The 23,387-nt window shown below is 45.9% G+C and overlaps 1 protein-coding gene across 1 annotated transcript in view; it reads left to right on the top strand.

Moving 5' to 3' along the window:
• The window catches only part of NTSR1 (neurotensin receptor 1), a 287,502-nt gene that overhangs the window by 159,016 nt on the left and 105,099 nt on the right, over positions 1 to 23,387 (top strand). Inside the window, exon 2 of the mRNA XM_073580933.1 lies at positions 20,607 to 20,808. Coding sequence (XP_073437034.1) covers positions 20,607 to 20,808 — 202 coding nt within the window. The remainder of the gene's footprint in view (positions 1 to 20,606; positions 20,809 to 23,387) is intronic.

The raw sequence follows: 23,387 nt of genomic DNA, 5'->3' as shown, positions 1-23,387 counted from the left end.
TTTAGTGCATATGATGTGCATAGAAAGAGCTAATACACAATCTGCCAGCAAAAAATATGCTTGCATAGCTATTATGGAAGCATGATGGCTCAGTGGTTATCACTGTACACGGTAGCTCTGTGGTTAGCATTGTATATGGTGGCTTAGTGCTTAGCACTGTATATGGTGGCTCAGTAGTCAGCGCAACAGCTTTGTAGCACTGGGGTCCAGGGTTCAAATCCCAACAAGGATGACATCTGCAAAGAGTTTATATGTTCTCCCCGTGTTTGTGTGGGTTTCCTATCATACTCTAAAGACCTACTAATAGGGACAGTGTTGATGATGTATGTGAAGCGCTGTGGAGTTAATAGCGCAATATCAATGAACAAATATTATTCTTAATATTATGTCACAATACCAGGATCTGAGGAGCTTCTGTTTAGAGGTCAAGAGCTCTCTGATGCGATGTTGCTGCCTGTCTCACTGTCTTCCTCTTTTGACACTGCAGTGTGGTGGACAAAAAAACACTAACTGGTTAACAGCAAGAAGTATGTTGTCTGTACTAACTGAGCTATAAACTCTCCCCATACTATGTCCAGCAGACATTGGAGGATTACTGTATACTCGTGTATAAACCGAACCCATTAATTTTGCCACAAAAAACTGGGAAAACTTATTGACTCGCGCATAAGCCTACGGGTGGAAAATGCAGCAGCTACTGGTAAATTTCAAAAATAAAAGTAGATACCAATAAAGATAAGATTAACTGAGACATCAGTAGGTTAAATGTTTTTGAATTGCCATATTGAATCAGGAGCCTCATATAATGTTCCATAGAGTTCATGATAGGCCCCATAACATGCTCCATACAAAATACGCCCCATATAATGCTGCACAAAGGTTAATAATGGTCCCATAAGATGCTCCATAGAATAATATGCCCCATATGCTGCTACATAAAGGTTATGGCCCCATAAGACGTTACATAGATTATGCCCCATATGCTGCCTCATAAAATGTTTCATAGAATAGGTCCCATAAGATGCTCCATAGATTATGCCCCCATATGCTGCCCCATAAGATGCTCCATAGATTATGCCCCCATATGCTGCCCCCATAAGATGCTCCACTGAATATGCCCCCACAGTGGCGGACTGGAGTGCTAAGGGCCCACCAGTAACATTGACTTTGGGGGCCTACTTTTCACTTGCGTACAAATATTACACTACTCTCATTCACAAATTTGCCTAAATTTGCCTATATCTCTATATAATAATAAACTGGGTAGTTTGGTTAATGAATGATGAGATGCTGCTTTGTTCTGCACAGATTGAATTAATTGAATTATGCCAAGTACTGCCCATATAGTGGGGTTGAGGGCCCAGATCTGCACAGGGCCCACTGGGGGATTCCCCTGTTACCCTAGGGGCCTGTCCGAGCCTGGGCTCCCATATGATGCCCCCATGAGATGCTCCACTGAATATGCCCCCATAAGATGCTCCACTGAATATGTCCCATATGCTGCCCCCATATGATGCTCCACTGAATATGCCCCCATATGCTGCCCACATACGATGCCCCATAGATTATGACACCATATATTGCTGCTGCCACTACTGCAGGTATTAAAAAAAACACTCACCTCTCGTCGCTGGGGGCAGGTGCCGGTGTGCTGAGCAGGAGGACACCGGAGCGCTATGGGGGGCAGGTGTCACTGCTGGCTCAGGACCCGGCACCTGATATATTCACCTGTCCCGGTTCCATCGCTGCTCGCCGCTGTCTGCCCACCTGCTCCATCTGTCAGTGACTTTAATGAGCGGTACCATGTGACCGCTGTAGGAAGGAAAGCAGACCGTGGGACAAGCAGGGGGGCTGCAGAGACGTGTCGGGGGGGTCAGTATAATCTGACACCCCTGCTCGCCCCTGAAAATGTTGCCTTATATGCGAGTATATATGGTGTTTACAAAAAAAAAAATTGTGATGTCATTTCTCATTCAACCTCTTCATTTATCTACCCCCCTGGGCTCATTCTCATCTCCCCAGCTGGGCTCATTCCCCGCCGCTCATTCTCCACCCGGCTCATTCCCCCTGGTGTAACAGGCAGCAAGATTAACTCCCCCCTCCCAAAATATACCCGGGGTTAAAGTGGCCTAGACCAGATTATTCCCCTCTGGGTCAGAATATACCTCAGCTGCTGTAGATCGGATTTTTCACGCTTTTGAGAACCATCAAAAATGGGGGCCCCCGGCCATGCCGCACACAGGGCCCCCGGCCATGCCGCTCACAGGGCCCTAGACAGCACACGGGGGGCCTCAGGCAGCACACAAGGGGGGCCCCAGGCAGCACACGGGGCCCCAGGCAGCACATGGGGTGGCCCTAGGCAGCACAAGGGGGGGCCCCATGCAGCGCACAGGGGGCAGAGGCAACACACAGTGGCCCCAGGCAACGCACGGGGGCAGAGACAGCACACAAAAGGGGTAAGAGACAGGGCTGTTTCTGCCCCTCTGTGCGCTGTCTGGTGCCCCATGTGCTGCCAGGGGCCCTGTTCGCTGCCTGGGGCCCCTGTGTGCTGCTTGGGGCCCCATTTTTAATGGTTCTCAAAAGCGTGAAAAATCCGATCTACAGCATCTGGGCTATATCCTTGCCCAGAGGGGTATAAACTGGCCTAGTCCACTTTAACCCCGGGTATATTCTCGGTGGGGGGTTAATCTGGTCTGTTACAGCGGCGCTCATTCTCCACCCGGCTCATTCCACCCCACCCCGCCGCTCATTCCACCCCGGCACCCATTCTCCACCCGGATCGTTCCCCCCGGCCTCCATACTCCACCCGGCTCATAACCCCACCCCGCTGCTCAGTCTCCCCCTGGCTCATTTCCCCCGCGCTCATTCTCCACCCCGCTGCTCAGTCTCCCCCTGGCTCATTGCTCCCCCCGGCACTCATTCTCCACCCCGCTGCTCAGTCTCCCCCTGGCTCATTGCTCCCCCTGGCACTCATTCTCCTCCCCGCTGCTCAGTCTCCCCCTGGCTCATTGCCCCCCGGCGCTCATTCTCCCCCTGGCTCATCCCCCCCAGCGCTCATTCTCCACCCCGCTGCTCAGTCTCTCTCCGGTCCCCATTCTCCCCCTGGCTCATTGCCCCCCCCCAGCGCTCATTCTCCACCCCGCTGCTCAGTCTCCCCCTGGCTCATTGCTCCCCCCAGCGCTCATTCTCCACCTCGCTGCTCAGTCTCCCCCTGGCTCATTGCTCCCCCCAGCACTCATTCTCCACCCCGCTGCTCAGTCTCCCCCTGGCTCATTGCTCCCCCCAGCGTTCATTCTCCACCCCGCTGCTCAGTCTTCCCCTGGCTCATTGCCCCCCCCCCGGTGCCACATTCTCCGCCACGGCGCTCATTCTCCCTCTGGCTCATTCCCCCCCCCAGCGCTCATTCTCCACCCCACTGCTCAGTCTCCCCCCGGCCCCCACTCTCCCCACATTCTCCCCCTGGATCATTGCCCCGCCCGGCGCTCATTCCCCCCGCGCTCATCCCCCCACTGCTCTGTATCCCCCCGGCCCCCATTCTCCCCCCGGATCATTCATTGGCCCCCGGGCCCCCATCCCCCCCCCCCCCCCGCTGCTCAGTCTCGCCCAACCCCCATTCTCCCCCTGCAGAATAGTGAGTGCAGCTCTGGAGTATAATACAGGATGTAAATCAGAATCAGTACAGGATAAGTAATATAATGTATGTACACAGTGACTCCACCAGCAGAATAGTGAGTACAGCTCTGGAGTATAATGCAGGATGTAACTCAGGATCAGTACAGGATCAGTAATGTAATGTATGTACACAGTGACTCCACCAGCAGAATAGTGAGTATAGCTCTGGAGTATAATATAGAATGTAACTCAGGATAAGTACAGGATAAGTAACGTAATGTATGTACACAGTGACTCATCCAGCAGAATAGTGAGTACAGCTCTGGGGTATAATACAGGATGTAACTCAGGATTAATACAGGATAAGTAATGTAATGCATGTACACAGTGACTCCACCAGCAGAATAGTGGGTGCAGCTCTGGAGTATAATACAGGATGTAACTCAGGATCAGTACAGGATAAGTAATGTAACGTATGTACACAGTGACTCCACCAGCAGAATAGGGAGTGCAGCTCTGGAGTATAATACAGGATTAACTCAGGATCAGTACAGGATAAGTAATGTAATGTATGTACACAGTGACTCCACCAGCAGAATAGTGAGTGCAGCTCTGGAGTATAATACAGGATGTAACTCAGGATCAGTAATGTAATGTATGTACACAGTGATTCCACCAGCAGAATAGTGAATTCAGCTCTGGAGTATAATACAGGATGTAACTCAGGATCAGTACAGAATCAGTAATGTAATGTATGTACACAGTGACTCCACCAGCAGAATAGTGAGTACAGCTCTGGGGTATAATACAGAATGTAACTCAGGATCAATACAGGATAAGTAATGTAATGCATGTACACAGTGATTGCATCAGCAGAATAGTGAGTGCAGCTGAGTATAATGAAAGATATAATTCAGGACCAGTATTGTATTGTATGCAGGGTCGGACTGGCCCATTGGAAAACTGGAGGATTCTCCGGTGGGCCCAGGCACTGACACCTGCTGGAATACTGGCCAGCAGCTGCCTAGGGCCCCCACTGCTCCAGGGGCCCCCAGGCAGTGGCGTGTCACTAATAGCGGCACACCCAGCAGCTATGGGGCCCCTGAGTAAGGGGGGCCTGCCCAGTGCCAGCGAAGCAGCAGCTGGAGACAGGAGCCTGTTCCCGCTGCTAAAGAGAAGTGAATATTCACGCTTCCCCATGCCCCCATGGGCGTGGAGAGGAGTGAGTATTCATTTCACTTTACGAACGGATAGTGTTAGTCGCAGGCTGAGGCTAACACTGCTCGCATGTAAAGCCGATGCGGCTGCATTGGGGCCCCGGAGGTGAATCCCTGCAGGATGGCTAACCCGGGCAAGGAGCGATCAATGCAGCTTGAGGATGATGGGGTGGTGGGGGAGGAGGCAATGATGGGGGGGTGGGGGAGAAGGCAATGATGGTTGTGGTGGAAAGGACAATGATGGTGGTGGTGGTGGGAGGCAATGATGGAGGTGTTGGAATGGGCAATGATGGGGGTGGTGGGGGAGAAAGCAATGATGGTTGTGGTGGAAAGGACAATGATGGTAGTGGTGGAAAGGACAATGGTGGTTGTGGGGAAGGAGGTAATGATGGAGGTGGTGGAATGGGCAATGATGGGGGTGGTGGGGGAGAAATCATTGATGGAGTTTGGAAAAGAAAATGATGGTAATGGTGGAAAGAACAATGGTGGTGGGGGATGAGGCAATGATGGAGGTGGTGGAATAGGCAATGATGGGGTGGTGGGGGAGAAAGCAATGATGGGGGTGGTGGGTGAAAAGGCAATGATGGAGGTGGTGATGAGAACAATGATGGAGGTGGAGGGGGGCTGCATTATACCCTATGAGGAGGTTGCATTATATTTTGTGGGGTGCTGCATTATACCCTATGAGGGGTTGCGCTATATTCTATGAGTGGGCTGCATTATATTCTATGAGGGGGCTGCATTATATTCCATGAGGGACGCTACATTATATTCTGTGAGGGGGGCTACTTTATATTCTATGAGGGGACTACATTATATTCTATGAGGGGGCTACCCCAACCCCTGCTACATAATTAAGACGTGTACTACCTTATATTATACCCTGATATTAGCGTGTTTTATCACACAATTGGTGGTCTTGTATTTATTTCTATGTAGCTACATAGTGGGCCCCTAGAATGATTTTCTCTGGTGGGCCCAAGGTGCTCCAGTCCGACGCTGATTGTATATATACAGTGATTCCACTAGCAGAGTAGCAGCGAGAATGCTGGTAATTAGTAGCATATAAGGGTGTATATGATGGTGGGAGAGATTGTTCATATGGAAATGTATTCCTTTCCGCCCATTCAGAAATGATCACCTTATCACTGTAGATTCAATAATTTATGCATTGATCATGAATTATCATTATTACATCTATGACCATTTTATTATACAATATGGTGGTTCAGGTCTCCAACTTCATCTGATTCTCCATCTAGGCCATAGAATAACCTCCAGGTAACTGAGGTTGCCCTCTAATGATGTGTAAAATGCATGTAGTATATATAGAGTACAGTACATATAGTGATGTGTCTATAAATAATCTGAAACATCTGCAGGCAGTGGAGAGAGCACGTAGAGTACATTAAGCTGCCATCCTCCTGTCTCCTGTCCTAATAAATGTATAGGTTTACAAGCGAGACCCTGTCTTCTACATCAGATAAATGTACTGCACGTTCAGCACAAGCCGCAGAACAAACAACTAGTACAGATGTGGGACTACAAATCTCAGCAGCTAGGGCGTAGCTATTGGATGTGCAGAGTTGCACTTTACACTAGTTACCCTTTGGCACATCAATAGGTGCTGGGACATGATAAGGAATGGTAGTTATTGCTGAGCTTTACTAAGTCTGGCCTAAGTTACATGGAAGTTTTGCCTGATCTCAATCTTCAGTCCTGGATTTCTTTTCGAGATCAGGGGGATCACTTAGGATAGAGAAGAAGGCTTATGTAGCAACAGAAGGAAAATAAGGTATCGGTGCATGGAGGTTATTAAAGGGAATCTGTCACCTTCTTTTTTCGTCTATAAGATGTGGCCACCGCCGTTAGAAGATTATTTACAGCACTAGATGGTGGCCCGATTCTATTGCATCGGGTATTCTAGAGTCTCTGTTAAAATTAAAAATAGTGATATACTCACCCTCCGACGGCCCCGGACTCTGTCCCTCCTCTCACCACGCTCCCGGCATCTTCCGGTCCCAGTAATGCTTTGGTCGAAACACTGCTGATGATGTCGCGCTCTCGCAAGAGTGACGTCATCTCCAGCCCTTCTTGCTAATCATTACTGAGACCGGGAGATGCCGGGAGCGTGATGAGAGGCGGGACAGAGTCCAGGGGCCGTCGGAAGGTGAGTATATAACTATTTTTATTTTAACAGAGACTCTAAACTACCCGATGTGATAGAATCAGGCCACCATCTAGTATATTATACTCATGTTACACCCGGAGCTGCTGTCACTGTTCTGCTGTTACCTAATGTATTGTACTCCAGTTACAGCCAGAGCTGCAGTCACTGTTCTGCTGTTATCTAATGTATTGTAGTCCAGATACACCCAGAGCTGCAATCACCGTTCTGCACTTACCTAATGTATTGTATGCAAGTTACACCCAGAGCTGCACTGTTCTGCTCTTACCTAATGTATTGTACGCAAGTTACACCCAGAGCTGCAGTCACCGTTCTGCTCTTACCTAATGTCCTACTGTTACACCCAGAGCTGCAGTCACTGTTCTTCTGTTACCTAATGAAGTGTACTCCAGTTACACCCAGATTTGCAGTCACTGTTCTGCTTTTACCTAATGTATTGTAGTCCAGTTACACCCAGAGCTGCAGTCACCGTTCTGCTCTTACCTAATGTATTATACTCCTGTTACAGCTAGAGCTGCAGTCACTGTTCAGATCTTACCAAATGTATTGTACTCAAGTTATACCCGAGGCTGCAGTCACTGTTCTGCTGTTACCTAATGTAGTGTACTCCAGTTACACCCAGATCTGCAGTCACTGTTCTGCTGTTACCTAATGTATTGTACTCCAGTTACACCCAGAGCTGCAGTCACTGTTCTGCTGTTACCTAATGTATTGTAGTCCAGTTACACCCAGAGCTGCAGTCACCGTTCTGCACTTACCTAATGTATTGTATGCAAGTTACAACCAGAGCTGCACTGTTCTGCTCTTACCTAATATTGTACGCAAGTTACACCCAGAGCTGCAGTCACCGTTCTGCTCTTACCTAATGTCCTACTGTTACACCCAGAACTGCAGTCACTGTTCTGCTGTTACCTAATGTAGTGTACTCCAGTTACACCCAGATCTGCAGTCACTATTCTGCTGTTACCTAATGTATTGTACTCCAGTTACTCCCAGAGCTGCAGTCACTGTTCTGCTTTTACCTAATGTATTGTAGTCCAGTTACACCCAGAGCTGCAGTCACCGTTCTGCTCTTACCTAATGTATTATACTTCTGTTACAGCTAGAGCTGCAGTCACTGTTCAGATCTTACCAAATGTATTGTACTCAAGTTACACCCAGAGCTGCAGTCACTGTTCTGCTGTTATCTAATGTATTGTACTCCAGTTACTCCCAGAGCTGCAGTCACTGTTCTGCTTTTACCTAATGTATTGTAGTCCAGTTACACCCAGAGCTGCAGTCACTGTTCTGCTCTTACCTAATGTATTATACACCTATTACAACTAGAGCTGCAGTCACTGTTCAGATCTTACCAAATGTATTGTACTCAAGTTACACCCAATGCTGCAGTCACTGTTCTGCTCTTACCTAATGTACTCCTGTTACACCCAGAGCTGCAGTCACTGTTCTGCTGTTACCTAATGTAGTGTACTCCAGTTACACCCAGATCTGCAGTCACTGTTCTGCTGTTACCTAATGTACTGTACTCCAGTTACACCCAGAGCTGCAGTCACTGTTCTGCTGTTACCTAATGTAGTGTACTCCAGTTACACCCAGAGTTGCAGTCACCGTTCTGCTCTTACCTAATGTATTGTACTCCTGTTACAGCCAGAGCTGCAGTCACTGTTCAAATCTTACCTAATGTATTGTACTCCAGTTACACCCAGAGCTGCATTCACTTTTCTGCTGTCACCTAATGTATTGTACGCAAGTTACACCCAGAGCTGCAGTCACTGTTCTACTGTTACCTAATTACCTAATGTATTGTACTCCAGAATATGTACAGGACTATGCCTGTGTAATGAGCTATGCAGCAGTGATGCCTTTAACGGCTGTAATGTGCCTGTACAATAAGCAATGCAGCCATGTTGCCACGACGACTAAGCAACTGTCGCTGATTGGTCGCGGCAGTCAGGCCGCGACCAATCAGCATGGCAGGATTTCCATTACAGACAGACAGACAGACAGAATTAGACAATTATATAGTAGATTACAGAATGCTTTAGATAAGCCCCCGATGTAACCTGAAAGAGAAGAACAACAAGTTAGATTATACTCATCAAGGGGAGGTCCGGTCCGATGGGTGTCGCAGCTACGGGTCCGGTGCCTTCCATCTAGCGATGACGACGTCCTCCTCCTTGCTGCTTGTCGTGGCTCCGACGCAGGCGTACTTTATCTTCCCTGTTGAAGGCAGAGCAAAGTACTACAAATAGAAAAAAAATGGGCTAAAAAAAGCCCTAGCCAGCTCACCAACCGCAGCCACAGCACGGAACCTCGTCTGGACCCAACGATAGTTGATAGTAGACAGAAGAAAAGGAACGTTCCAGCTGATAAAATTTCTTGCTTTACTGAAGAATTAAAATGCAATACAGTGGCTTTCTCCTCATGAATAAATGGATGTGCAGTGAGACACTGAGACACCAGCTACGCGATTCGATCCTAGCTGTGATAAAGATCCATGTAGGATCAAATCGCGTAGCTGGTGTCTCACTGCACATCCATTTATTCATGAGGAGAAAGCCACTGTATTGCATTTTAATTCTTCAATAAAGCAAGAAATTTTATCAGCTGGAATGTTCCTTTTCTTCTGTCTACTAAGAGCAAAGTACTGCAGTGCGCAAGTGCCTGGCCTCTATGACCTTTCCCGGCGCCTGCGCAATGGAAGACCAAGCAAAATTTCAGTGAGAGCTACTCGTAGGATTGCTAGACAGGCAAATCTGAACCCTCACTTGACTGCAAAAGACCTTCAGAAAGATTTAGTAGACTCTGGAATTGTGGTACACTGTTCTACTGTTCAGAGACACCTACACAAATATTGTCTTCATGGAACAGTCATCAGGAGAAAGCCTCTCCTGCTTCCTTATCATAAAATTCAGCGTCAGAAGTATGCAAAAAAACATATAAACATGCCTGATGCATTTTGGAAATAAGTCATGTGGACAGATGAGGTTAAAACAGAATTCTTTAACTGCAATGATCAAAGGTATGTGTGGAAAAAAAAGCACAGAATTTCAGGAAAAGAACATCTCCCCAACGCCAACCATTAAGCATGATGTGGATTAATCATGCTTTGGGGTTGTGTTGCAGCTAATGGCACGGGGAACATGTCACGGGTAGAGGGAAGAATGGATTCAATGAAATTTCAACAAAAAGCTGAAGTGTAAAAGAGGATGGCTTCTACAAATGGATAATGATCCTAAACACACGTCAAAATCCAAAATAGACTACCTCAAAAGGCGCAAGCTGAAGGTTTTACAATGGCCCTCACGGACCGCTGATCTGAACATCATTGAAAATCTAGACCTCAAAATACCAGTGCATGCCAGACGACCCAGGAATCTCACAGAAGTGGAAGAATTTTCCAAGGAAGAATGTATGAAAATCCATCTAACAAGAATTGAAAGACTCTTGGCTGGCTACAAAAAGTGTTTACAAGCTGTGATTCTTTCAAAAGGAGGTATTACTAGGTATTAACCATGCATGCAGGGTGCCCAAACTTTTGCATCTGTCCATTTTCATTTTTGTAATTTTTAAAATGTAAAAGAAGTAAAAATATTATTTTTATTGCCTAAAATACAAAGGAAATGTGTCATCTTTAGCTTTCGTCCTTTTAGAGATCATTTCATCTTCAACTTGCTTAACTGTTCACAATAACAGTAATTTTGACCAGTGATGTGCAAACTTTTACATGTCACTGTATATGTTGTCAGGAAACTTACCCAGAATCAGATTTAATGAAAGAACAGCTGAAAAGAAGGTTTGCTGTGTAAAATCACAGATAGGGCTCATTCGTATGCCTGTATTTTTGGTCCAAGTGCAGTCTGTGAAAAAAGTGCAGATGAGCGATTTTTTTTTTACTAACCAAATCTGTGTGTGATAAAGATTGTAGCATGAAAAGGAAAGATTGTCCAGCTCCACGATGTAGTGAAAAAATAGTATTTTCTTTATTCACTTCAATCCATACACAATACGAGGTTAAAATGCCAGCACAGAGAATGAAGATGCTTGTGTTATCAACGCGTTTCTGGTGACTTGGCACCCTTAGTCATGCCTTGACACAGCGGGTCCGTGCTCCGATGTCTAAAGATGCCTTGTCTGGTGAGCTGGCTTTCTTACTGAATTAATCGTGTGATAAAGATTGCAGCATGCATTAGTTTCTTCTGTAAATAGGATGAAACTCTCCCATTCAGGTATATGGAGGATTAGAAAAATCAGATGCCACACGAAGCCACAATAAAGCATCCACTTTTTACGAATACATTGCAGTTCAATAACATAGAAAGCTGTAAATAATAATAAATATAATAATAATAATAATAATAAATGATTAATAGCTGCTACTGTAAAAAAAAAAGCAAAAAAAGGACATCACACGAATAACAAACGGACAGCACACAGATGACAGACAGCAGACGCATGAAAAACCGATAGCAGACGGATGACAAATCGACAGCAGATGGATGACAAATGAACAGCAGATGGATGACAGACAGCAGATGGATGACAAACGGACAGCAGATGGATGACAGACAGATGACAAATGGACAGTAGTCGGAAGACAGACAGCAGATGGATGACAAATGGACAGCAGACGGTTGACAAATGGACAGCAGATGGATGACAGACAGATGACAAATGGACAGTAGTCGGAAGACAGACAGCAGACGGATGACAAATGGACAGCAGATGGATGACAAATGGACAGCAGATGGATGACAAATGGACAACAGACGGATGACAAATGAACAGCAGACGGATGACAAACGGACAGCACATTGTTGACAAATGGACAGCAGGCGAATGTGAAGTGAGAAAAAAATCATCCCACTTTTCTGAATGAAACTCTAACTGCTGCTCATGTGAACCAACCCTAAATGAAACACAATAATCAGGCACATAACATCTCTACAAATGGAGGCTGCAAACCTGAATTTGTCATTTAGAAAATATCATTCATAATTTACACTGTCTAATATTTGATTTTTCAATGATCTGCTGCACGTAAAACTTGTACAAAAAATAAACCAATTATCAATAAATTCAGCTCTGCTACATCTTTAACCAGGCTCTGCTGCCTGTGCACTCCTGAGATGGATTAATAGTCAGGTGTGGAGGCAGAATTCATTGCATATGCACAAAAAACAGCAAAGGGTCATTAAGAGCAAAGATATCAGCACAGCAGCCATCGGCATGATTGATGTTTGCGTTGTATCACAGTAACTACAGATGTAGCAGAGTTCAGTTTGTGCTGTTAGAGGTTGTGCTAAATGACAATAAGTCATGTCTGATTTTTACCTAGAACTTTAGGTATAGCTGTATAGGCTCCTGTCCTAAAGAGTTAAATAGCAGTAGCAGAAGTAGCAGGGCCGAGTGTGTTATCACTCAGATGTATGTGGATTTGGTGGCATAAAATGCAGCAGTGGATGTAGAAATCATTCCCAGACATTATGAGCCGCGGATCTTTCATCTGACCCTCTGATGAGAACAAAAACAGGTTATTAAAACCCAGACATGGTAGAAAGAACGCATCCTGCGGGGAAGACATCTTTCTTCTCAAAACTCATGCTGAACGCCTGTGGTCCAACCTCCAACTAAGACCATTGATAGGAACATGTCTGAGTGTTTGTTTAGGATCTCAAGATAAATCAAAATGTTGTAAAAATCAGGATTTCATTACCGATAAGGGAAGCTGGGAGATTTCACACCGTATGAAACAGACAGCACATGATGGAGGGGGGAGATGTGATTGGGGAGGGTTACCAGAGATGAGGGCACAGTGGGTGAGAGAGGAGTTGTACTTTATCCAATGCTCTAACATAGAAGAATCTATATAAACAGTAATTCATAAGAAAACTAAGTACACCCTGTGAGATTTCTATGGTTTCACATCAAGACGTAACAAAAAAATCTGGTTCTTAGAAAGTCTTAAAATGAGATAAATGCAACCTCAGATGAGCAGCAACACATCACAAATGACACTGTGTCGTTATTTAGTTACCAAATGCGTGGCCAAGATGCAGAAGCAGTGAGTGCAAAAATTAAGTATACCCCATGAATCAGTAGTATGTAGCACCACCTGTACCAGCAATAGCTTGAAGTAATCGTTTTCCGTATGACTGTACCAGTCTCTCACATTGTTATGGAATTGTGGCCCTCTCTTCTTTACAGCATGAAGTTTGTGGACATTCATTTATGCACACCTCTATAAAAAGGGATTATCGGAGGATAAAAATAAAAATTAAAAGAAATGTCATTATAGCTAAATTCCAAAATGATTTTAATGAGCAAATCACAATCGTTTGGTCTATGAAGGAAATCACTGCAGTAGGCTTTTCCTATGTAAGCTGAGGCCAGCATGAGGGAGCAGCCAAGACACCGAATTCAGCAATGTGTCACTTATTCGGATGTGTGCTGTTGTTTACTTTGTTAGGCGTTGGGTTCCTGTCGCTGCACAGCAGGAATCCAGAGCCTTGCATTCAGCAGACTCCCATTCCTCTCCGGCCGCAGAGGAGGCTGCTCAGCAGACTCGTTGATCCAGGCGCTCTGCTCAGACCAGCTCTGTAGGTTTTGTTGCTGCTGCTATCTCTGGTCCAGCAATAGTGCAGAAGAAGAACGGAGAACTACGTCCATGCATAGATTACAGGGGTCTTAACGCCATCACCGTTAAGAAAAAGTACCCTTTTCCCCTGATATCGGAGCTTTTTGATAGGTTGCGGGAAGCTAGGGTCTTTACCAAACTAGACCTGCGGGGTGCTTACAACCTGATTCGCATCTGTGAGGGGGACGAATGGAAGATAGCATTTGACACCAGGGATGGGCACTATGAATATCTGGTGATGCCCTTCGGGCTCTGTAATGCTCCGGCCGTCTTCCAAGACTTTGTGAATGACATCTTCCGGGATATGCTCACCACCTCGGTTGTAGTCTATCTGGATGATATCCTCATCTACTCTCCAGATGTAGACTCCCACCGGAGAGATGTTTGCAAAGTCTTCAACCTCCTACGGGCAAACTCAGTCTACGCCAAGTTGGAGAAGTGTGTGTTTGAGCAGGAGTCCTTGCCATTCCTGGGCTATATCAATCCGCCCAGGGATTGGCCATGGATCCTGCCAAGCTACAGGCGGTTATAGTTTGGCAGGAACCTCATTCCCTCACGGCGGTGCAGCGCTTTATGGGTTTTAACTATTACCGCCAATTTATTCATCACTTCTCAACCTTGGTAGCTCCCATGGTGGCCCTCACCAAGAAGGGAGCAAATCCTAAATTGTGGTCAGAGGAGGTCTCCAAGGCCTTTCTCTCTATTAAGTCTCATTTTGCCAGCGCTCCCATTTTACATCGCCCCGATGTAGATAAACCGTTTATTTTAGAGGTGGATAAGTCGTCCGTCGGTGCTGGAGCGGTCCTGTTCCAGAAGAACGCTCAAGGTCGGAAGCACCCTTGCTTCTTCTTTTCTAAGACCTCACCGGCGGAGAGGAACTAATCCATTAATGACAGGGAGTTGCTGGCCATGAAATTGGCCTTTTCTGAATGGAGACATCTCCTGGAGGGGGCCCGTTACCCCTTTCAAGTCTACACTGACCACAAAAATTTAGTGTATTTACAAACCGCCCAGCGGCTAAATTCTCGCCAAACCCGATGGTCTCTCTTTTTCTCCCGGTTCCAATTCACCCTACATTTTCTTTCCGGTGAGAAGAATGACCGGGCCGATGCACTCTCTCGCTCCGTGGTGTCAGCAGAGGAGGAGGAGGAGCCTCGGTTAATTGTACCATCTGAGAGCCTGAGGACGGTGGCTCCAGTCGCCCTTGACTCTCTACCCCCGGGCAAGACTTTTGTCCCTGCCCATTTGCGTCCGAAGGTCCTCTCTTGGGCTCACGCGTCCAAGGTGAGTGGACACTTTGGTACAAAGCACACAGTTGAGCTTTTGGCGAGGACATACTGGTGGCCGCATATGGCCCGTGACGTCAGCGACTATATTCAGGCATGCGTCTCCTGCGCCAAGAATACTTCCCGGCAATGACCCGCTGGGTTACATTACCCCTTACCCGTGGTGGACAGGCCGTGGGAGATGGTTGGCATGGACTTTGTGGTGGGTCTACCCAAGTTCAGTGGCAGCACAATAATTTGGGTCGTCACCGACCATTTTTCTAAAATGGTGCACTTGGTGCCTCTCTCTCGGCTACCTTCCGCACGGGGCCTAGCAGTGTTGTTCGTGAAACACGTTTTCCAGTTACACGGCATGCCGGACAAGATTGTCAGTGACCGGGATCCTCAGTTCACGTCTCGGTTCTGGAGAGAGCTCTGTCGCTTGCTCAGTATTGAGCTGAATCTCTCCTCGGCCTATCATCCCGAGACGTACGGGTTGGTAGAGAGGGCCAACCAGACCCTGGTCACATATCTCCAACATTTTGTCTCGGCCAGGCAGGATGACTGGGCATCCTTGTTGCCGTGGGCAGAGTTCGCCTTGAACACCATTGTGGCCGATTCCACCGGCCAAACCCCATTCCTCCTTACCTACGGCCAACATCCTCGTGTCCCAGTGCCCATGCCAGTGTCTTCCACCGACTCTAGGGTGGCAGACTAGGTGGTGGAGGCACGTGATATTTGGGACCACACCCAGGATGCTATTCGGGCCTCTAAGGAGAGAATGAGGGTCTCCGCAGATGCACACCAGTGTCCTGCTCCAACCTTCTCCCCTGGCGACTAAGCTCGCTCCTCACTACATTGGTCCCTTTAAGGTCCTCGAGAAGATCAGTTCTGTGGTCTATCGGGTGGCCCTTCCACCACACTTGGCTATCTCTGACACCTTCCACATGTCCCTTCTTAAGCCGGTCCACATGTCTCGGTTCTCCGAGTCATCTGCCGGAACATCAGACCTGTCCTCAGACGAGTTTGAGGTTTATGCCATCGTGGGATGCAGGGTAGTATGTGGAAAAAAGTTTTATTTGGTGGACTGGAAGGGTCATGGTCCAGAAGCTCGGACCTGGGAGCCAGTGGAGAACATCCGCGCTCCACTTCTCATTGCGGCATTTGAGCGTAGCGAGGCTCAGAGGGGAGGGGGCCATGTTAGGCGTTGGGTTCCTGTCACTGCACAGCAGGAATCCTGAGCCTTGCATTTGGCAGTCTCCCATTCCTCTCTGGCCGCAGAGGAGGCTGCTCAGCAGACTCGTTGATACATGCGCTCTGCTCAGACCAGTTCTGTAGGTTTGGTTGCTGCTGCCACCTCTGGTCCAGCTATAGCAACGCATGCTGGTCAGCAGCGAGCTACTCCAGGGACTAAGTCCTCCTTTCAGTCCACTGAGCATGCCCGTGGGACGATCTCTCATTGGAGATCGGAGGTCACATGCTCAGGTCCTTCTCCAGCTCGGATTGGACCATCAGAAAGGTTAGGAAGGTCCTGGAAGGACACAGCTATAAAAGGTTTGCATGGCCGCTCGGCCATGCGCTAATATAGAGAAATTTAGACCATGTGGAGTGAGAGTTGTATGCATGTATGAATGTCTCTGGTGAATGACTCATTGGAAACCCCTACCCTTGGTACGCATGTGTTGTGTAGCCTAGCCTATTAGCGCCCAGGCTGAGGAGCAAGTAGGGGGCAGAGTCAGAGACTGGCATCAACGCCAAGTGGTGGCTTGATCTGTACACCACGGTTTACTTGGTCGACACTCCAAAGTCGCCAGCGTCACTTAGTGGCGTCCGCAGTTGCGACGCCACACGCTTAGTAGGTCTAGAGCGACTCTGACCCTGTGTCCTTGGGGCTGAGTTCTGTGACCTGATACTGAGCGTTTACCTTGCCGAGCTCTGTGAGCTTTATCAGGCTCCGGCATTTATGTTCAGCGGTAGTGCGGCTCTCTGAAGCAACAGAGTCCGCCCCTGTACACACCGGGTGACGATAACCCAGATGTGTTCCATTACTGAGCAGCAGTTTACCACCCTGGCACGTTGGACCCCGGGCTGTGAACGCACCTTATTACCATCTTTATTATTTTGTGCGTTCCGCCAGCCCTAACATTCTTATAATGAAGGTTTAATCACTAGGACATGTCACGGGGGCTTAGTTCAACTAAGGCTGAAATACCCGGGGCCCCTGTGGTGTCCCTTTACTAGGGGAAACCCTGTCTGACCCTCAACCCAGGGTTTTTGCTGAAGGTGCAAATGCCTGAGCCTCCGACCTTTCCTTATCTCCTGCTCAGCCCTGCACTTAACCCTCCACCCTCCACCCAGTGAGAAGTCACCACCAAAGCTCCCACACAAATAATGACAGACAGGGAGAACTTAAACTGCACTGCGCCGCACACACACAGGAATAAACAGTAATGTGAACAGGGCACAACTAAACACAAATATGGGAAGGAGAAAGGATAACGACGGATCATACGACACCAGATATGAATCTCTCTCTCTTGAACACCTCCACTCCAGACCGGAACCACTTGGTATGAAACACAAGCTATAATCGGCGACGCCCATAGGCCAGCATGACTATTTAAAGACCGTGGGCGTGACTAACCATCCAACCTGGTCTCCAGCAGGATTAACCCCCGAGAGCCTGAAGATCAGGCCGGCGCCACTGAGGCTATAGTGGCTGGAGGTGGAACTACCTCTGCCTGCCGGATGCTGTGGTGTGAACAGCGTCCGACATGACAGGACATTATCATTGCTGTGATTAGCTGGCATGTGAGCACTGGCCCGACTCCGCCCCCCCTCCTGTGATAAGCGGAACCTGGTGTGGGCGGGGTCTGCTTTCTGAGCTCTGCTACATGCTTCATCTAAGAACACTGATTGTGTCACAACTACTGCACCCTGTAAACTAAGTGATACATTGCTGGAATCAGGGGCTCTTTTCCTACATTATGCTGCTCTCAGATGAAGTAGCAAAAGCCTAGTGACAGATTCCCTTTGAAAAAGCTGCCGTCTTGTTACCCTGACAGAAAGCTGGCCCAGAATGATACGATATGGATCTGTGAGCATTGCATGGTCTGACTTTGGGGGGTAATTTTGCTAGGATGTCCACTTAACTCCAACTTACTGTTCAATGATGGACTCTTAATTATTTGGAAACAGCTTTATAATATCCTCCAAAATTGATAGGCAATAACAATTGTTTCTCTAAGATCAATGAAATCTTTCCTTTTTAGCATTGTGTTAATTCATGCCTGAATGCTCCAGACCAGCCAACCGACAAAACTTCTGCTTTTATAGACGTTCTCACACTTGAAGATGAACAATTTTATTAGCACAGCTTGTCTGCTACTACACATCTTAATTCCTATGGAAGCAGTAAGGGTGTACTTATTTTTTCGCACACCGCTTCTGCATTTTGGCCTAGTTTTTTGTTAAATAATGACATGGTGTAATTTGTCGCGTGTTTTTTTTTATGTTCTGATATATAAAAGCTATAGAATTGAAAGGGTGTACATAGTTTTCACCATAACTGTAGGTTTTGAATCAGACCCTCAACAGGCATAGGCTGTTTTATGGCAAGCTATGCTTGGTCCTCCTTAGACAGAATACAGGCTTATGTAAATGGCAGTCTACATTCTGATTCTGAACTGAAATATATTCAGTTCTCTATAGTAATTTTGAAGTTTGACCTTTTTCAGCTGAGATTTTACCGCTTCCATGCATCCCCCAAAAAAAAGATGCTATTTGCAAATATTCTTGGTTAAAAGAAAAAAAAAAGTTAATCAAGTGGTTGGAGACCATAAGGCTAAGTTCCCAAGATGAGCTTTTGTTAAGTTTTAAATGTGCAGTGTAAAAAACTCACCAAAAGCTCATCTTGGGAACATAGCCTAAAGCTAGCCATGTACATGAATGAACTATCTGCCAAACGCTTATATCTCCTGAATAAAGGCATTTTTGTGTTTTCATTGGGGTGAGGAGAGAAAGCCACTGCCAGATGGCTCTGTTGGCAGCTTCTCTTTCTTGAGAACAAGAGAAAATAAACTGTTGGAACCTTCATTCTTCAGACATTCAGCAACAACCTGGAGGCCCCCATTCACATCAGATGGTCGGCCAAAATCGGCAAGATTGTGTTATTTTAGTTGAATGTGTTTAGGGGGCCATAATTATTCCAGGACCAGACTATACAAGGTTTGTTTATAGTCTGTAACTGCCAGACACATAGATCTGCATGTAAGCTGTATACCCAAAATATTAGATGATTTTTTTTTTACAAACACCATTTCACTCCAGACACCAGGAACCTAGTTATGTAGATGAAGGAGTCACAGTGAGCCTTCTGTCTACATCACCACTGGCTTTACTATCCTAGACCATGTTTATGTGGATCACCATGGTCCTCCCTCTAGGCCCAGTTTTTCCAATTTTCCGGTGCAGACCCAGTGGTAGCAATATATGGTTTTGAGGTTCATGAGGAGAGTGATGGTGCATGATGGCTTGAGGATCACTCTTATTCTAGATCATTCATCAGACGTTTCGAGCTATGCCTCTTGGGTCACCTTTTTAGTTTTGAGTGTAATTACTGTGACTGTACCCCTGGCTCTCCTTTCCCCACTCAGGGATTCCGTTATATTGTCTTCAAGGACGAGCAGGAGCCAAAGCTCCATCATGTTTAATTAACATTTATATAAACCAATTAACCCAGCAGCAATTAGCAGTGAAGTGAAGTCTCTCAGAGTAGCAGCGCACACGTCTGGCCTGTTAATAACCTACTGGGCATAAACCTGAGTCCTATAATGGATTGCTCACTAGTTTTACATTTAATTACATGGCTCCTGCAGAAATATCGACCATTCATCTCCATTTGTTGTCATATTAATTTTATATTATTATCTCTGTCACTGTCCAGCTACTGAATTATTACACTTAATAATGTCACCGTGGTCCGTTATAGTGAATGGGATTTGATATATTTAATCTCCGCGTCTTCTTACATTGTGGTTGGAGGGTTATTTGCCACTAGATGGCACAATGCTAAAAGTGCAGTGTGACTGTGGCCACATAAATGACTGACCACTTCTAGAACAGGAGCTAGAGTGGTCTTTCGCTGAACCATGCCTTGGGCAATACCCTATGTTGGTGGTTCTCGTATGGTATATGTCCATACATTGCACACATCACCATACCAAACAATGTCTAATAATAGTGTCACCATACAGTCTAGTGAACATGTACAGTACCAGCGCCATATTGTTGCCTAAATAGCTACTATCCTCCATTGGAGGTTTTCGGCTGGAGCTGCGGTGGCGAACTGACATCCTTGTCTGCCCCTGGGTTGCTTCCTAAGCGCTCCTTTATGACCCCTTATCACTGACTCTTATTATCCAATTTTTTAAGGCAGAAATATGTTCAGAACAGTTGTCATTTCTCTTGCCTGCTCCTGTTGGGAGCTCTCATACAGGACATTACTAAATTGGAAAGTCTGTGAGCACAGGAAACAAGAACATAAAAACAAGATACTTCATCTTGAGACATGATAGGTGAGGAGAATTCAGGAACCTTCTACATATTGAGGCAAGACCCCTATAGAGTGCTTCATTTGTCTTCCTGAACGTCTCGTGTCTGACTGTTTTTTGTCTGCTTTTTTTCAGGTTAACGCCTTCCTCTCCTTTGTGTTTCCAATGGTTGTTATTTCCGTCCTGAACACCATCATAGCCAATCAGCTTATCATAATGGTAAAGCAGGCACATCAGGAGAACCAAGTGTGCACCATCGGTGGCCAACAGACCGTCCTCAGCATGTCTATGGAACCCAGCCGCATACAGTCCCTCAAGCACGGTGTGCGAGTTCTGCGTATGTACTTTATCTTCTTTTAACCAAAATTTTTAATGTCCATTTGTCCACTTTGTGTTTCGGTTAATCAACATTTCATATATTTCTTCTTGCTGTAAAAAAATGGACCATATTTTAACATTTTAAAGGAGACCACAACAAGATTGTCTTATAGATAAGAATGAGATGAGCTGCTATTTGACTAAGTGAAAGTCAGTAAAAACGTTTCCCCATTAAATTCAATGGAGTGATGTCCATGCTGGCAAACTGATCTCTCTAATTAAGGCTATGGGCGTTCCATAAACCTTAAAGGATAAGAACGGCCACTTCTGTTTTGAAAGCTATATGGAAAAATGGCCTTATTGAATTGAACCCCAACTAGTGAAATGCTGAGATACAACATACCAAGAAGGACCATCAAGTATGGGATTGACAAGGTTACGGTTAGATGGATTTATAACTGGCTCAGGGATCATACTCAAAGATTGGTGACAAATGGCTACACATCCAATTGGAAGAGTGATTTAAGTGGGGTACCACAAGGCTCTGTCCTGACCCCAGTGTTGTTAAATATTTTTATAAATGATCTAGATAAGGGAACTGAAGGTAAACTGATCAAATTTGCAGGCAATGCAACGCTAGGAGGGATAGTTAACACTAGAGAAGACAGAGAAAGAATTCAGAACAATCTAAGTAAGCTTGAACAATGAGCAGCGATTAATAGAATGGTATTTAACAGGGAGAAATGCAGATTTTACATCTGGGCAAGAAAAGCAAAAATTACAGAATGGGAGGAATAGAATTAAGCAACAGCATGTGTGAGAAAGATTTAGTATACTAATAGATTACAGACTGCACATGAGTCAACAGTGTGATGCAGCAGCAGAAAAGGCAAACACAGTTCTAGGATGTACTAAGAGAACCATAGAGTATAGATCATATGAAGGAATTCCCCCCTCCTCTACTCCTCATTGGTCCTATGAGGAACAGTTAAAAAAAAATCTAGGAATGATTAGCTTTCAAAAAAGAAGGCTAAGAGGAGACTTAATAACTGTCTACAAATATCTGAAGTGATGTCACAGTGTAAAGGGATCATCCTTATTCTCATTTGCACAAGGAAACACTAGAAGCAATGGGATGAAACTGAAAGGAAGAAGATACAGATTAGATATTAGAAAAAAACAATTTTGACAGTGAGGGTAATCAATGTATGGAACAGGCTGCCGCGGGGCATATGAAGGGGAGTAACATGTGACTGCAGAATCAGACTACACAGAGTTGGATTGTAGTCTGTAGCCATGGAGACACTTCTGCACGGGGATGGTACATACAACACCGTGGGAGGTTTTTCATCACAACAATTTACAAAATAGATTCATTTTTTTGTGTGATTCTTTGGAAAAATAGTTGCAGTGATTTTCAAACCCAAAGCTATCAGGATACTATAGCGTAAAATACAAGCCCAGCGGGGTGATGATCCTGCAGAAACTCTAGAAAGTCAAGCAAAATAATAATTAAAAATCTCATTCATAAACAAAAAAATTGTAATTTCAAGCTGAGTCAAGATCTCCAGGGTAGAATTAAATAAATTCAATAATTTTGCCTATCTTTGAAAGCAAAGGGAAAGATAAACAGCCGCAGTCTGGAATTATCTTCAGGGAAACAACAGACCAAATTTATTTTTATCTTAACTGGAAGAAATTTCTATAAACAAATAAAACACAAAGACATTTGTCATCTGCCTGCGAGAATCCCGGACCGGCGCTTATTAATTCTGCATCGCAGCGCACACCAGACTTCAGCTTTGTTCTCTTCATTGACTACAAATGCCATTTCTTTTACCGTTTCCACGCAAGTCTGCTCCAACTGAGCGGATTACTGATGGACGGGAGCCTGTCTGCAAATGTAACAAATTGTTCCCATTTACTTCTCAATTTATTGAACAGCTCTAGTCAGAACGGATTATCCAATAACGCAGGAATAAAACATATTTTTCATGAGTCTTTGCAGCTTCTAAAAAATTTCTATAAAGCTACAGATTTAGGGTGGGACGTGAGGGGGAATAGACCAGACTGGGGCATTGGTACTGAGCAGGGATCGATGTGGTGGGTGTCACCAAAGTATTTCAGTCCTTTATATAGACAGGTGCTCAAAATTGTACACAATGGGGCGACACAACAGTTGCTAGAAGAAGCATCCTGCAGCAGTACCACGTCTGATGTTCACTTGCCTCCACCGCATCCAAAACAGACTGTGATGTCCAAGTTCAGGGCTTATCACCAAGACCCTTTTCCTTCTACCCAACTTTTCATGCCAACAGTTAGTTGGAGCAGTTTGTTGCACCTCCATGCTTTTATCCCCGTCACCGTGTAACCTCGACATGAGTTTCTCTTAGCGAGCACCAAACTCCCCCCGGCCCCGTGTTAACAGTTGGTAAATTTGGGCCTGTAGATGGGCAATTCTTACACACCCTGGACAACAACATGGTCTCTTAAAAGGTTGTTCAAGGAGTTTGCTTGACACACTACGTACACGGGGTAGCACTGGCACTTATGGAATTAATTTTAGCTAATAGAAATCAAGATCATTGTCCTGTACCC

This window comes from Dendrobates tinctorius, unplaced genomic scaffold (genome assembly GCF_039654945.1).
Source record: "Dendrobates tinctorius isolate UK_male_01 unplaced genomic scaffold, ASM3965494v1 ptg000065l, whole genome shotgun sequence".
Lineage (NCBI taxonomy): Eukaryota > Metazoa > Chordata > Amphibia > Anura > Dendrobatidae > Dendrobates > Dendrobates tinctorius.
This window is presented reverse-complemented; position numbering and strand designations above follow the sequence as displayed.